General features: G+C 45.2%; 1 protein-coding gene across 7 annotated transcripts in view; it reads left to right on the forward strand.

Moving 5' to 3' along the window:
- Positions 1-15855, forward strand: part of Ctdp1 (CTD phosphatase subunit 1) — a 56536-nt gene that overhangs the window by 29192 nt on the left and 11489 nt on the right. For 3 of the 7 annotated variants that reach the window (XM_048363057.1, XM_048363055.1, XM_048363061.1), the window contains exons 11-12: positions 3686-3848; positions 15659-15846. The exons of 1 other annotated variant lie outside the window; for it this stretch is intronic. In XM_048363057.1, the coding sequence (XP_048219014.1) occupies positions 3686-3848; positions 15659-15846 (351 nt within the window). The remainder of the gene's footprint in view (positions 1-3685; positions 3849-15658; positions 15847-15855) is intronic. 3 more of the 7 variants (XM_048363056.1, XM_048363058.1, XM_048363059.1) reach the window with 2 other exon arrangements.

The following is a 15855-nucleotide window of genomic DNA, read 5'->3' on the forward strand; positions in this document are numbered from 1 at the left end:
GTGGTAGGCTGAATAAAGTCGAGTACCTCGTTTTCCTTAAATGCATGGGTAATGAATGGCAGCAGTGTATCTAAAATGTGCAGCCACAGCTCAGTCTCCAGCAGTTAAAGGAGCTTGTGCCATGCTATGCTGTCCCAAGGTGGACACGCCAACTGCAGCTTATCCTGGCAAGCAGACTCTCAGGAACAAGATGTTAATTTCCTTAGTCATTGAGGTACACAAGAGGATGGTAATGTTCTGCTGTACAACTGCATATATTTTGTAATGGAAAGTAGCACTGTATGTGTCCTTACATATCATCCTAGGAGTTGGAGACAGGACTCAGTTGGTAGAACACTAGTCAGTGAGAGAAAGCATCAAGTGTCATTAGAGTTCCAGTCTTGGGCCAAAAGGAAAAGAAAAGAGGGTCTGGGAATATGGCCTAGTGGTAAGAGTGCTTGCCTAGCATACATGGGGTTTGATTCCTCAGCACCACATATGTAGAAAAAGCTAGAGGTGGTGCTGTGACTCAAGAGGTAGAGTGCTAGCCTTGAGCAAAAAGAAGCCAAGAACAGTGCTCAGGCCCTGAGTCCAAACCCCAGGACTGGCAAAAAAAAAAAAAAAAAAAAAAGAAAAGTAACTAGCCTAGTTTATCCTACAGGCTTCCAGATAATGTTTTGTTCATACTGAATGAACCATACCATGGCTCTCCTTACTTGAATGCATGGGATCCTATAAGCATGCCTAAAATTAATGGGAGTCAAATTGCCCTCTGGGATTTGGGTTCATTGGCTTTGTTGAATGATGAGAGGCACCTGCCAACTTCACAGTTGTAGTCAGACCAGCAATAATGAAGAACACCTACAGAGACACCAGTACCTACTCTGCTAGCACTCTGCATCTTTGGCACAGTGAGACTTTGCACCCATGCCAGACACTCTAGCATGATGGAATGGCCCATTATTCCTGCCCTCCTACAGCAACTTGAGCACTGCCTTCTCTCTCAGAGGTCCTGTGCCTTCTGCAGTCTGAGAATTGGCCCTCCCCCTCCTGGGGAGTGGCAGCAGCCCCATTCTGTATTCTGTGCCTGGAACCCTGCATAGACCTATTATGACAGGGCACCTGTTGTCCTAGGCAGTAACAGCTGACCTCCATGCTTATTCTCACCTAACCTAGGAAGCTGTAAGTCTTTTGGGGTCTCTTCCTATTTTACATGCCTCACACTCTGTTGGTCTTCTTGAGGGAAGGGCTGCCGATGGCCAGTTCCCTTCATTTCCCTTCTACTGAAAATGTGTTCATGCCCTTTTTTTTTGCCCATGTGAGGGTCCTGGTTGATAGTTCTTTGATTTTAGCATTTGAAAAATGTCCAGTCTTTCTTGCCTCCATGAGTTTCACAGGCAACCCTGCCATGGACCTCCTTTCCCCTGGCAGAGGTAAGAAAGCTTTTCTCTCACTGCTTCCAGGGCTTTTCTTTGTGTACTCAATTTGGTCATAGTGTGTCCTGTAGGTTTGGGAAATTGGTTAACTCATTTTCTTAGATCAAGATTACATCTTCCCTACATTTTAGATGACCCTAGCCATTGCTATTGGGTTCTCTCTGCCTTTGGCATGACTGAATTTTTTGTTACCTCATATGTTCCCAATGCTGTTTGTTTTTCCTCTTAGTCTGCCTTCTGTGTAGCTTAAGGTGATTACTGTTAGGCCTATAAGTTCATGGACATTTTTCTTTGTTATAGATCCCAACCTTTATGCTTTTTTGTTTTGTTTTGTTTTTTCCATCTGTTTTCAGCTTTAAGATTTCCCTTTGGATCTGTAGTCTTGTTTCTTTGTTAAGGCTTGACCCTTTGCTGGTTGTCCTTCCCACTCATCCCAGGTCTTCCTGGTTTCTGTGTGCCATGTGATTCTGATTAAAACCTGGTCACTTTCCTAACATATTGAAACACCTAGATCTTTTGTCTCAGCTGAGTCTTTCTGTTCCATGGCAGCACAGAAGTGAAGGCAGCATTTTGCTCTTGGTTCCACATACAGCTTGTGCTGACACCTGAAACAAGAGAAGGGTATGGGATGTCATTATCACCTGGGGTCAGCTGTGATCACCTGGGGTCACATTACGAAATCCTGATTCTCTAGTGGGTATCCCCAGTATGGTGTGGGAGGGTCTTGTTGCCTTGGGGAAAGGCACACATGGTCAGACTCCTTTTCTTCTTCCCTACCCCCACCCTGCCCCAGCTTTCCCTGAACACCAATAAGAGGCCCACATTGAGTCTTTGTAGGTGTTTGGTTGCAATGGAGCAGTTATTGTCTGAAAATTCTTACATATTCATTAATTATTTAAATATTCATTAGCCGATTTTCCCCCCAGGTTTTTGGCAGTACTTAGGTTTGAACTCAAGGCTTTGTATTTGCTAGGCTTTTTTTCTTTTTGCACTTTTTCCTAATTCATTTTTAGAGTTGTGGGGGGGGTGGCGGGGGAAACAGCTGAGAATGAAGGAGATTGATGGTGCCCAGTAGGTGGCACTGCTATGCTCACATGCATTCTGATATAATGGCTTTGTGCTGAATTCAATTTTGACAAGGACAGGAATTTTAATTAATTTTAGCTTTGGCTCAGTACCCCATCTTTCTCACAGTGAAGCGGTCTTACTGTCCTCCTGGCAGTGTCTGTCGTGACTTAGTCTGTGGTCCAGCAGTCAGTACAACCCTCTGTGCCTCCATCTCTTGCTCTCACCCACCAGGAAGGAGCCAGCTACTAGGACAGTTGCCTGGTGGAGGACATGCGCCAGTTTCACAACATTTACCATAATTGCTTGCACTTGCAAACAATGACTAAAATATATTCAATGAGATTTGACGTATCTCAATGAAATGTGTATAAAGAAGACAAAACAATTTTAAACAGAACTAAGATTTATTGTATTTTGTGTGCTCTTGCCCTCTGCTAATGTACTACTACCACTTAAGCCACCATACCTCCAGTCTGCATTTTGCTACTTAATTGGAGACTGACTCTCAGAATTTTCTGCCTGTGCTGACTTCAAACTTCAGTCCTCCAGGTCTCAGCTTCCTACATTGCTAGGATCACAGACATGAGCCACCAACACTTGGCTTTTTACTGAGATTTTATGATAGGAAAGTTTGTGCAGAATAGCATATTGGTAGTCTCAGGAGCAGCCTTGAGCCAGTTTGGTTCTTGCTAGCTGATTGATGATAGCTGATTTAATGAAGCTATGCACATACAATGCAACATGTCTTTCCTGTTCTTTTGAGCAGGTTGACTCCATTCCATTGGCATCCACTTAATTCACCATTGCATGTCTGCATCTACTTGAGCCCTAGATAAAAGTATCACCTTTGTTTTGCTTTCTTTTATGCTATGGCTCTCCAGTCTTAATAATACCACCAGATTCTTTCTAGGAAATCACTCCTCAGTTTGCACTTAGGTCAAGGCAGGTGGACACCCCATGGACAGGGTGGTTTGTTGTTAAAGGAAGAGAGTTCCAGCCTTCACAGGACCTGAGACCTGCCTCAAGGGGGTGCTATGAGTGCTAAACAGTCAACAGATTGTGCAGTCAACAGAACATCCATCTTTTTATAAACATATGTGCTTTGTGTGTGTTGCCTATTCCTAGAGTCAGGGCTCTGGTACAGTGCTAAAAAGGTACAATCAGACTGTTTTCCTCACACAGAACTATGAAATTCCTTTCAGAGCTGTTCAACCACTTCAGCAGCAGATGTTTGGTGAAGAGCTGCCCAATGCTGGAGATGGGGAGCAGCCTGGCCCTGCTAGAAGAAAGCGACAGCCCAGTATGTCAGAGACGATGCCACTGTACACTCTGTGTAAGGAGGACTTAGAGAGTATGGATAAAGAGGTGAGCAAGCAGAGCACTGTACAGGACCAGGCTGTGGTGGGGGGAAAGGGCATGCACCCACACCCATAGCACATCTGTAGAAACACTGAAGGCTTGTGCTGCACTAGCTAGCATATGGCAGTTGAAACTGGGATTCTTAACTCATGTAGAGCCAGCACCTGTGACTTCCCAGGTTCTCTGTTAAAAGGGACCATAGCATTATTTAAATGATGCAACACTGGTTGTTAAGGTTGAGGTTAAGGCTGAGTTCTTGGCGAACTTTGGCTCCTGTTCCCTTCACCCACCTCAAGGACACATAACTGTATTTGGTTGTGGCAACAAACAGCATTTCTGGGATCTGGTGGTACTGTGTACGACCCCCTCCCTGACCAGGGAATCATCTGTCCAGAAAATCCACACAACTCATTCTGAGAAGCCCATGATTAAACATGTACACATACAAACCACGACCAGCAATTTCTTCTTCAATTATTTTACACCACTAAATAGGCTTTGGTATATGCATGCAGTTTGTTTTTCCAAATGCTTAATATTCTAGTAACAGCATTGGGACTTAGCATCTATTTTGCATTTGGACCTAAATATAGAAGGGACTAAAACAAAACAACAAAATAATTTTATAAGTCAATATTGTCATCTGTTTCCTGGCTTTTTCTTTTAAAACACAGACCACCATCATATGACTTGATGTTCATGTGGGCTCTCTCGACTTCCCCTCACTTGGGGGGGGGAAGGGGCTTGTCCGCCCCTTCCCGGGTTGGCCCTTTATCGCTCTCACGTGGGAGCGATGGCCACAGGTAGCCTCATCTCTCTCTCGACTTCCCCTCGCTTGGGGGGGGGGAAGGGGCTTGTCCGCCCCTTCCCGGGTGGTCCATGATCGCTCACGAGGGAGCGATGGCCACGGGTAGCCTCGGTGGCGTGTGGTCGCAGGGTGCCCCAAAGCCGCCAAGAATGACATGGACGCATGGGCCCCTGGAGAAAGCCATTAGGGCTTCTGGTTATTCAAATGAGGAACCCCCCAGATATACCCTAAAGGCGGGCACAAGAGAGGGGCCCCTGATTGGTCCCAAGGAGCTGTCCCTTAAGTGATGTCAGACTTCCTTCTCTTCCGGTTAAAGACAGGAAGGGGAGGGACAGGCTGAGGTCAGCTGTGGCCCCTTAAAGGTGCAGCTGACCCCAACAGTTCACATGAAAGTCTACATGACTCATGTATACCTTAGCTTGCCTGCTTATCCTCTAGGACCTCCAGTCAACCTTCTGGTGGGAAGTTTAATGCCCATTGGATATTCTGTATGTAGTGCAGTCTGTGCTGTCATTCCTTGGTAGACTGCTTTGCAAGGCTCACTTCTGGACCTTGTGTCAAGTGCGAGCCACACCCTAGTGAGCCACAACAGTCATGAGCTTCAGCCAGTCTTGGTGGACAAAAGCCACCCTCCTCACAACTCCACTTTCCTGTTCCAGTGGAGCTGCTACAGACATTATCTGGTACCAGTGTAGAAATACTGCTATTTCATTGATGGGACAGTGATTGTAACCCAAGAGGAAAACAGTTTTCATTTGGTTTTCAGCAGTAGAAGGAAATTGCAAACAGTATATACAGGATAGAATTGTATCATTTACTCATCTTTTTTCTCTCATCTCAATTGATATTGATAGCTTGTCTTGTGATGGTGAAACCTTTTTTTTTCCAGGTGTGCTGAACTTCCCTATTTGCCATCTTTCAGCCCTCTTGAACAGTAACTTTTTTTTGTTTGTTTCATGAAAATGTTTTCTCTAAAAAGTTTTCCTTGGAAAGGTTCTATAGCACATACATGTAATCCCAGCTACTCTGACTGCAGAGATAGGAAAGGTCATGATTTGCAGTAAGCCTGGGTAAAAAAGTTAACAGAACCCCCATTTCAACAAATAAGCTAGCATGCAGTACATGTAGGTAGTCACCGCTCTGCAGGAAGCTGTAGGTAAAAGGATCATGGTCCAAGGCCAGCTATCAGCAGAAATAAAAGACTTGATCCAAAAAATAGCTAATGCAAAAGAGGGGTGGAGGGGTGGCTCAAGTGGTACAATGCCTGTCTAGCCCTGAATTCAAAACCTAGTACTGAAAAAAAAAAATACGTTTTCCTCAGTCCTTGTCTGTGCCTTCAAGTACAGGCAGCTTTATCTGGAAATAGCACCTACTCTCCACCGGGCATACTGGTCCCTTTCCACCTGGCTGCCTCTGTCCAGCTGTACTACCATATAGTTTGGCTTCATGTTTGGTTGCTGAGAACCTGTAATGCAGACCGTCCCCTTGGTCACATAGCATCTACAGCATTGGTTCTGATTCACCCCCATATCAAAGGGGACTGAAGTCTTTCTGGGAAATGGAAGTCTTAAATCACGTGGCAACTTTGAATCATAGGGAAATCTATTCCTTTACTTTCAGAAATAAAAACTAACATTAAACTTTAGCCTGAGCTAAACATCTGAGCTGCCTGAGCACACCGGCAAATGAGCTGCTTTGCCTGTCCTTACTGCTGAATGTGGCAATGCTTCCCCCACAGTTCCCTTCCTGTTCTTTAGTTATTATAGATTGCTTGATGTAGTTCCCATGCTTGGGGCACTTTGCAAACTTGTGAACGCTGCATATCCCTGTGTATGTGAAATAGGACAGGAGTCCCTGCTGAAGTGGAACAGCTGTCATCCATAACAAGGATGAGGGATTTTGCCTTCTCCATCTGTTCATGGCATAACTCCTCACTATCTGATTCAAGAAGCCAGGGCATATGTTCTGTCTTGATTTATAGACAGATTTTCTTTCCATTCAATGATGAAGCGTCTTCCGCGTGAGTTCCTTCAGCAGGTTCTCTGCTGGAAACATCTACTTTAAATATAGTTCCGTGGGGTTGGGAATGTGGCCTAGTGGTAGAGTGCTTGCCTAGCATACATGAAGCCCTGGGTTCAATTGCTCAGCACCACATATACAGGAAAAGCAGGAAGTGGCACTGTGGCTCAAGTGGTAGAGTGCTAGCCTTGAGCGAAAAGAAGCCAGGGACAATGCTCAGGCCCTAATTTCAAGCCCCAGGGCTGAGCAAAAAAAAAGAATAGAATATATATATGTATGTATGTATGTATATGTGTGTGTATATATATATATTTTTTTTTTTCTGTTTCCATGACTGGAGGTCGATGTGCATTACTTAATAAGTGAACTTATTAAGTTCACTGGCCCACCCAAGAACTCTCCTTCTCGCCTGGGCTTTGCCAATTCCAGCAACTGGAACAGGGGTCCTAGAATACATGTCAGGAGCTCCACTGACAGGCTGTGCCCTGTCCACACAGAGCAGTTTTTCAGGGTGATTCTAGCAGCCCCATGGGTCCCACTACAAAGTCAGAAGCACTTGTGGCCTGTTTCCTCTGTGAGCCTGGCTGAAGGGAGCATATGAGCACACAGAATGCGGTGAAGGGTATAGGTAGACAGAGCAGCAGCAGCAGCAGGCCACTTTTCTGTGGGTGTCTCAATCACATGCCATGTCTTCGTTGTCAGTCACTAGCTTCACTCTTCTCCCAGGGTATAAATAAGGCTGGTTTTTCTTGGTGCTGTCCTGGGGATGGAACACAGAGCCTCTTGTATGCCAGGCTCTTGATCTACCACTTAGCCACATTCCAACCCAGGATTGTTTACCTGATCACTTGGTGGGTTTGTTTTTATTGCAACTGTTTATTATCCACTTGAGCTACAGGGTTAGTGGGTTTGTGCCTTGTTTCCATTTGTATAAATTAAAGGCCATTAAAGGAAGTGGAAAGTCTGAGGCAGGCTTATGTTACCTGCTTAGATCTGTTTGGTGTAAGCTGATTTAAGGTGTTAACTGAGACATCTAAGGAAGCTGCAAACCCGACAGAGCTAGTGTCTCCTAGGGACAGTTTCAATGTGTGGCCTTGAGGCTCCAAGTGGGCCTAGCGACAGTGCTCTCAGTGTGATCTGAGGCTGTGAGGTCTGAGGCTGCTGCAAGAAACCTCTTCACATAATTGCTTTTCTCACCCTTGACCCATGTCATGTTCACATACAAGCTCCATGAGATACGTGCCCTTTGCTAGAGACAAATCACCTGGTAGCTAATACATTCGCAATAAAAACAGGAACATTTCCACTGATCCCAAAAAGTTAGAATGAGGCACATGTGCTCCTGGAGCTGCGAAAGACCCCGTGGTGTTGCCCTGATGGTAGTTTGGATTATTTTTGTAAAGTTGGGATGGTTAGGTTAATAGTGCATTGGTGATTTCCTTGCATCGGTTAGGACCAAAGTGGTTTTCTCTGTGGTTATTTTTAGGATATTTTCATTTCCCAGAGATCTTATAAAACTGTTTGGCCAGCTGTTAACATGTACATAGCCCAAGACTGCTGAGCAGCAGGCTCCATGGGCGCCTGCTCCAAGGCAAGGCAGTTACCACTCCCATGCACTCAGCACACACTGGCTAAGCACTCTGTGCAGGAATTCAGGTCTGTAGTCACAGGCAAGGAAATGATAATCGATGTAATGAATACATCATATTCTGCACAAGGGACCTTGAGCCTCAGGAAGTTGTGCAGAGTGATACTGCAAGGGATGGGACAGTTGGGCCAAAGTGGGCAGAGCAGAGAGCAGGCACTTGTGGTGCACCCTCCTTCCTGCTTTATCCCCAGCACAGATAGGATGCTCACTACAGAGCAGTGGGAGAATGTACTTGCACATCTCTTGGCCCCCAAGCCTTTTGTGCGCACTCAGGTCTACTGTGAATACATTTGTCTGTTGTATACGTATACTCATCTGTTTTCCATGTGCATACACCATGTATACACCTGTGTCTTTGCTTCCACTTTCTTTCCGTTCTGTTTTAGTCTTCCTTTCACTAGCTGTCAGAAATCGGTGTACTTTTTTTGACCACTCTGTCAATCTTTACCTTCTATTAGGCCTAAAACTTTTACTCTGGGAGTCCCCAGTGGATCAGGCTCAGCACTTACCTTTCATCTAAGGAGACCAGTGGTATGAAAAGGGCAAAAATTTATCGCCATAAGGCTATAGAAGTAAGCGTGAGTGACAGAGGAGAACAAAAAGCACGCATAGTAGAGCAGTCTTGGTCTGGTTGTGCATCATCTCATCTGATCCTGGAAGACCCTGCTGGCATTATCAGGGAGGATTGTCTTTGAAGCTTGCTGTTCAAGTAACTTGAGATAAGCTGGGGAAGCAGCCAGAGGAGCAAATATGGAGCTGGCTAGGCAGTGACTCAGTCCTCTTAGGATTAGGGCATGCTTAAGCTCCATCCTAGTGACCTGGAACAAAACATTGAAAAAGCTGGCAGCTGACAGTCTGTTCATCATGATGTCCTTGAAAATACCTTACTCTTATCTGCATCCTTCAGCCTTGAAGGGGGAGAATTAACCAGCTTTACATGACTACTACTTCATTAACACATATACATCCAGACATGCAGGAGCCTGATCCATAGCTTAAGGTAGCAAAGAAGATAGATGCAAAGTGAGGGTGTAAATGCTACACTGATCATGCTTCCAGTGACATCTGCTGGCCCAAACAAAGACCAAGTGGTCTTTTTCCTGAAACAGATTTGGTGAGTAAAAGGACATTCACCACACTTTGGTGGCTCACACCTGTAATCCTAGCTACCCAAGAGGCTGAAATCTGAGGATAGGGCTTTGAAGCCATCCTGGGCAGGAGAATAGAGGTATGTCTCAAGAGGTAGAGTGCTAGCCTTAAGTGAAAAAGCTAAGGGACGATGCTCAGGCCCTGAGTTCAAGACCCAGTACCAGCACTTTTAAAAAAAAAAAAAAATCACTTTGAGGGGAAAAACAGTGGTGGTAGCTTCCAGGCTGGCAAGGTGAAGAAGCCCAGTGGCCAGGTCTGGGTGCAACACAAGGTGAGCATGGAGGAAAGCCTCTGGCCGGAGAATGGAGAGTGGTTGTATGCAAAGCAATGGCAAGTTTGTGGTCTCCCAGCTCCATACTGTGTAACAGGACTGAAATTTTGTTTGTAGATAAGGTTCATCTTCCTAACATTGCTCTGAAGACAGTATCTTAGAGCTGGTCCCTGAGATGACCCAAAATGTGAACCATCAGACAAAAATTTAATGCAGTTCATTTGGCTCTGTGTATTAAAGGTGGCCTCTGAAGAGAAAGGTGAGATAAAAGTGTTCAACCAGAAACCAGCAAGAAACCAGTTTCAGAAATGAAAATACATTGACCATGGCAAACTTAATGATGGACAGCTTCATAGGTGGAGGAGGCTCAGTAGGTGAGGTAATGAATATGAAGCCAGAATTCAATTATCTAACCTACACAGCAACAAGGAAACATATGGGAAGAGAAAGGATTACTGCTAAAGAGACTTCCAGGCAATATTGACAGCCAGCCTTTATTGTGGAGTCCTGGAGGAAAGGGGACAGGAAAAGTTTATGAAATGGCAGCTGGAAACTTCTAGAACATGGTATAAGACAGACTTTCAGCTTCCTGCAGTGCAGACTGGCTAGGTGTAGAGTTGGATGAAAGTAGAGCCACACTTTGTTAGCCTCTGACCTGACTCCTTTCTAATGTATTTTCTGGTGAGGTTAGAGGAGACTGGAATGGGGTGATTGTGTAGAGTCTAGAGTGAGGGGCAGCTATCTCCAACCTTTTTTCTTTGGATCAGACCACACACTTAGATCCCTTTGTGTTCTGTGATTCTGATCCCACATGGGTACTGAGCAAAGGTGACCTAGGTCTTCTGCTCTTGAGCAGTGCTTTTAGCCAGCTGACAAAGCTAAAAGATTCTGCACTTGTACAAGTCTCAGGCTTCTGAAATGATGTTCCAAGAAAAAAAATTAGTGTTGGAGAGGCCTGTTTTAGGAAATAGACTCTATCATTATTGTGATAAGACTTTCTATTTGTGTTAGATAATTAGTAGTACTGCCTTTAAATAAAAATCAACTGAGACTGCCAAAGGATTTGAAAATGTCATTCTTACTATTACAGTAATGAAATAAAGATATCTGCATTGTCCTTCATTTCCCTATTTCCTTGCTCTGTAATCAGTATATTTGAACAGCTGTTTTGAAGAAGACCAATTTGCAAATGAAAGAGCAGGCACCTCTGCAGACTGTGAGAAGGGAACTCAAGAGCAGATAGTCCTCTGGGAGTTGGATGACAAGGTTGTATCCTTGAGGTTGTGTCCTGTAGTCCACTGGTAGCTGGATGACCCTTGACCCCTGCACTGAACTGCCTCCTGAAGACTTGTCCTGTCCCTATAGTTAAGGAACTCAAGAAAGTATGATGAGTGCTAGTTAGAACTGAAGGTAAACAACTTATTCATGGTTTGTGAGAATTGTCTCTTGATACCTATGTGTATGTTAAAGCTGGTGTGTGTGTGTGTGTGTGTGTGTGTGTGTGTATTTATGAAATCAGTTTCAGTAAGTTCAGATACCTCCTAGTGTGTCAGCATCTTTATGGAAATAGTAAAAGGATAGAGTCTGTCCAAAAAACTAAAGAGCCTGATCCCTACCTATGACTATGTGCCATTTACTTCTTTGAAGGTTAGGTTCAGAATCAGTACTTATATACATGTGATACTTGGGGATTTTGTTACTAAACAGCAGTAACTTGTGGCCTTTGCCACAGTTATGGTCAGATCTTGCAGAATTGTCCAGGTTAACCAAAATCATTGAGAATGAGTTGTTTTTGTAAACTATATTATCCAGGTAGTAGAAGTTGTTTGGCCACTTTGTATCAACCAAGCCTACAGTAGAGTGTTTTGACATGCTAAACTGTCCTCTTAAATCAAGTATTTATACTTGACTTTGGTTTTCTTTACTAAGTGAACTAGTCTAGTGAGAACTCTTGCTTTCTCTTTGGCTTTTAGTATTCATTTCCTGCAAGAGAGTTGTCCTGTTTCATAAAAGGTGTGTTACCATCTCACTCTGAGTACTTTTCTCCATGAGTTAAGAGCATGTGATTTGCATAAGTCATTTTCAGACATATGTGCTGCCCACAGCCAGCATCTGTGCCATGATTTAAATCCTGCCTAAAGGCAGTTTCTGAATGCCTTAAGTTTGTTTACCAAGTTTGGGCTCTTTTTACATGTCACTAAAGTTCCTCTATGGCCTTCAAAGGTTTTTGTTCATAAAAATAGCTTCTTAGTTAACATCATTCTGCTTGAAAATACATTTCAATTACCGTAATGGTTTTCTGTGCTGCATAACAAGTAAAAGTCAAATGGTGCAAAAGACCCTCTGTTCTCCATGTTTCACATTTCCAGCGTCAGGAAATGAGTACAGGAAGTGGGGTCCTGTACCAACGTCTCAGGAGCACTCGGAGCACTCTGGCATTCCCAGCATACTTTCTTCCTTCCAGGAGCTGGGCAAGCTCACCTGTATTGACAGGTTGACTTCCTGTAGCTGTAGAACCAGAAAGGGTCTTCAACTTACAGGACTGCTACCAAGCTTCTGCAAAGCCACTAGGCTGGTCTTACATAGCAGTGGAACATCTCTTGTTGGCTAGGGCAGGGCCTCATATGACAAGACCAATACCTGGAGCGATAGATAGGTACCCTTCTGTCACATTTGCCCTTGGAGTGGGTCACAGGTTCCTCCTCTTAATTATAAGTGCTCAGGGCTCCTGGCTCTCCTCCAGGTGCCTGCCACAAGTAATGTCCACATGAGTAATGCCCACCAAAGCAGATCAAGCTTAATCTGTACATAAAATGTACAGAGCCCTATTTACTGAGAAAATCTACCTAGTCACGGACAAGGAAGAATTGTATATATTGGGGATACTTTAGGGTTTCAATCTGGTAGACACAATTCAAGCAATCTTGAAAACATTTAAAGATTAAATATTTAAATTTTATAAGGTGATCTGTGTAGCTTAACTCTGGTGGCCTATTAGTGACATGTGTCAGAAATTCTGACTGATGAGCAAAGTGGTGAATTGTGGTATAAGAAGAGAAATGAGTACAGATGCAGGAAGTAAAGGGATAGCTAAAGCTCAAGTGCAAGCAATGTCTGGCCCTGTTGTCAACCAAGGCTGTTGTAAAGCTGTCCACCTAAAGACTTCTACACATTTGTCCCTTGCTGGTCTCAGCCTGCATAACCAGAGGCTGTCCTCAAATCTGCTAAATCCCTCCACACAAGCTCTTCTTATTCAACAGGGAATAGAGAAAGCAAGTGCTGAGCCCTGCCAAAATGCCGTCCAGCTCATCCAGTCTGGGTGGGCCTCCTCTTCTCACCACCTCACCTTCTGCTTCTGTTTATCCTGCATCTCACATTCTAGTTCTCTCTTCCCACCTCTTTCTTCCAATTTCTTCCTTCCTTGTGCCCTCCTGGTTGGTTGGCTTACCTCACTCTCTCAAAAAAGCTCAGTTGAGATTTATTAGTTCTCAAAGATCCTGCCCTCTAGAAACTGGTTGGTGGAAATAACTATGTTCTATGTGTAGATAAGATATACAACATTTGATATTATCTGCATTTGGCCTTTAGTAGAGATTTCCGGAATTCATTCAGTATATATTGAATTTTGCATATATATGTGTGTGTGTGTGTGTGTATACATATATACATACATACATACATACATACATACTTGACTTCTAAGTTTTTAACACTTAAAAAGTTTTCTTAGCATCTTTCAATTAAGTAGTTCATTATAGGGTGTGAGGATGATCTGGCTGCAACATGTCATCCCATTGATTGCCAAGGTTGATGGGACTGATCTGGCTGGCTGGGTACCCCTTCTTCCCACACTATTCCATGTGCGTCCCTCCCAAAGCTGTGTGCTCAGTGGAAGAGGATGACCATCCCCGACAGAGGGGGACTGGTTTTCTGTCAGGTAGCTGCACTCCCCTGCTAGAACCTCCCAACAAGCTCTCAAGTAGTTCATTATAGACTACTGTGTTCCAAAAAGTAAAAGAAAACCTTTTGAGAGGTAGATGTCATTCCCTAACAGAAACTTCTATGTGAGTCAAGCATGAGGCGGGAGAGTAGATGTAAGAAAGGTGGAGGTAAGTTCACATTCAGTATGTCTTCAGTTTTTTTTTGTTTTTGTTTTTTGGCCAGTCCTGGGCTTGGACTCAGGGCCTGAGCACTGTCCCTGGCTTCTTTTGCTCAAGGCTAGCACTTTGCCACTTGAGCAACAGCGCCACTTCTGGCCGTTTTCTCTATATGTGGTGCTGGGGAATCGAACCCAGGGCTTCAGGTATACGTGGCAAGCACTGTTGCCACTAGGCCATATTCCCAGCCCCATGTCTTCAGTTTTGATTTGACTATACAAAGTGTTTCTGAGTCAGCCAGCCAGCAGAATCAGTGCACATAGGTCCAGCTGCATGCACAAGTGCTGATGAAAATATTTGAGATCCTTTTGGGGTCAGGATTTGGGGAGCACCCAGCCACACAGAGGGTCCGTCAAGACCCTGGGTGGTTATAACCACTCCTCCTATCTCAGGGATCCTGTGGCTGTCTGTCTCACAAAGATAGCCTCTGAGCCCCACCAAGCTTAGAACAGAGCTGCGCTCTGGGGAGGTGAGCCCTGAAGGAGACGCTCACCAAGACCCTTGGTGGGCACCATTAAAACGTGAGGACCCACTCACTGGTGGACAGTTGAACTTAGCCCCTCTCTCCTAGTGTATGTTCCTTTCTACCCCTCCTTCATAGCCCTTCTCCATGCAGCACAGGACAAGAGCAGAGAGCTTTAGTTCAGGAACCAGAATGATGAGTCCAGGCCCTGATCCTGTTCTTGCTTCTTCTGCACAGGGCTGACTGCCTCCTGCATGGGTATGGAGGTACAGGTGGCCCTCCAGCAGTGCTGGGCCAGAGTAAGGTTCCATGAATACCAGCTTCCTGGTGACCTGTGTCCTGCACCTGCCCACCACCTCCTCATCCTCAGTCCTTGCGGTTAAAAGTGCCAGGCAGAGCTGGGTACCAGTGACTTATGCCTGTAATCCTAGCTACTTGGGAGGCAGAGATCAGAGGATCAGAGTGTGAGGCCAACCCAGGTAAAAATTCACAAGACCTCATCTCAGCCAACAACCTAGCACAGCGGTACATATCTGTTACACACCAGCTACATGGACCAGAAATAAGGAATTACAGTCTAGGTTGGCCCAGGCAAAAAGCAAAAATAACCAGAGACATAAGGGTTGGATGTGTGGCTCCAGCAGTAGAGTGCCTGCAAAGCAAGTTTGGAGCCAAGTTCAAACTCCAGTAGCCACCAAAATAAAAAACAAAACAAAACATTGCCCTACAAAACAAAAGCAGTCACACACACACACACACACACACACACACACACACACACACACACACGTCCCTTACTGTGGAGGCATCACCTTGTGACATGTCCCAAAACCTGACATAAACTGGAGAAAAAGTGAGTGGACAGCCATTGGGTGGCCACCCTCTAGTGCAGCTGCGTCTCACGCTCTGGGACTATGCTCCTTCTTCGGGGGAGCCACAGGTCTCGGGTTCACTGAACCAGAGAATTTTAAACAAATAACCTGCTGTTCATATAAAATCCACCAGCACAGCACACTGGAACTGAAGCCTATGGGCAGGAAGCCATTGTCCCTCCCCTGAGGTCTCCACTCTGCACCCAGCAAGGGTCTGCATGCCCATATTGTCCTCTCTCTCACTTAGGGCTGGCTTCGTTTTAGCCCCCACTTTTCAAGTAGAAATCAGAAGCAAACCTCTGGCCCCTGAAGCACAGTGCTGGGAGTCCCCTTATATGAGAACAGCCAGGCTGCTGCCTTCCTAGGGGGTGGCAGGTCACACAGCTCCTGAAGAAGGCTGCAAGCCACTGACTTTGTGCCATTTGTCAGGTTGATGACATCCTTGGCGAGGGCAGCGATGACAGTGACAGCGAGAAGAAGCAGCCAGACGAGCGGGATGGTGAACAGGACAAAGGGCCTCGGCCCAGGAAGCCCAAGGCCTCAGGGGCCCAACAGGAGCACCCTCTGGGGTCGTCTTCATCCCGGGAGAGGAGTACCACGGGCATCCGTGGGCCCAGGTGAGGGTG

The sequence above is a fragment of the Perognathus longimembris genome, chromosome 15 (assembly GCF_023159225.1).
Source record: "Perognathus longimembris pacificus isolate PPM17 chromosome 15, ASM2315922v1, whole genome shotgun sequence".
NCBI classification, from domain to species: domain Eukaryota; kingdom Metazoa; phylum Chordata; class Mammalia; order Rodentia; family Heteromyidae; genus Perognathus; species Perognathus longimembris.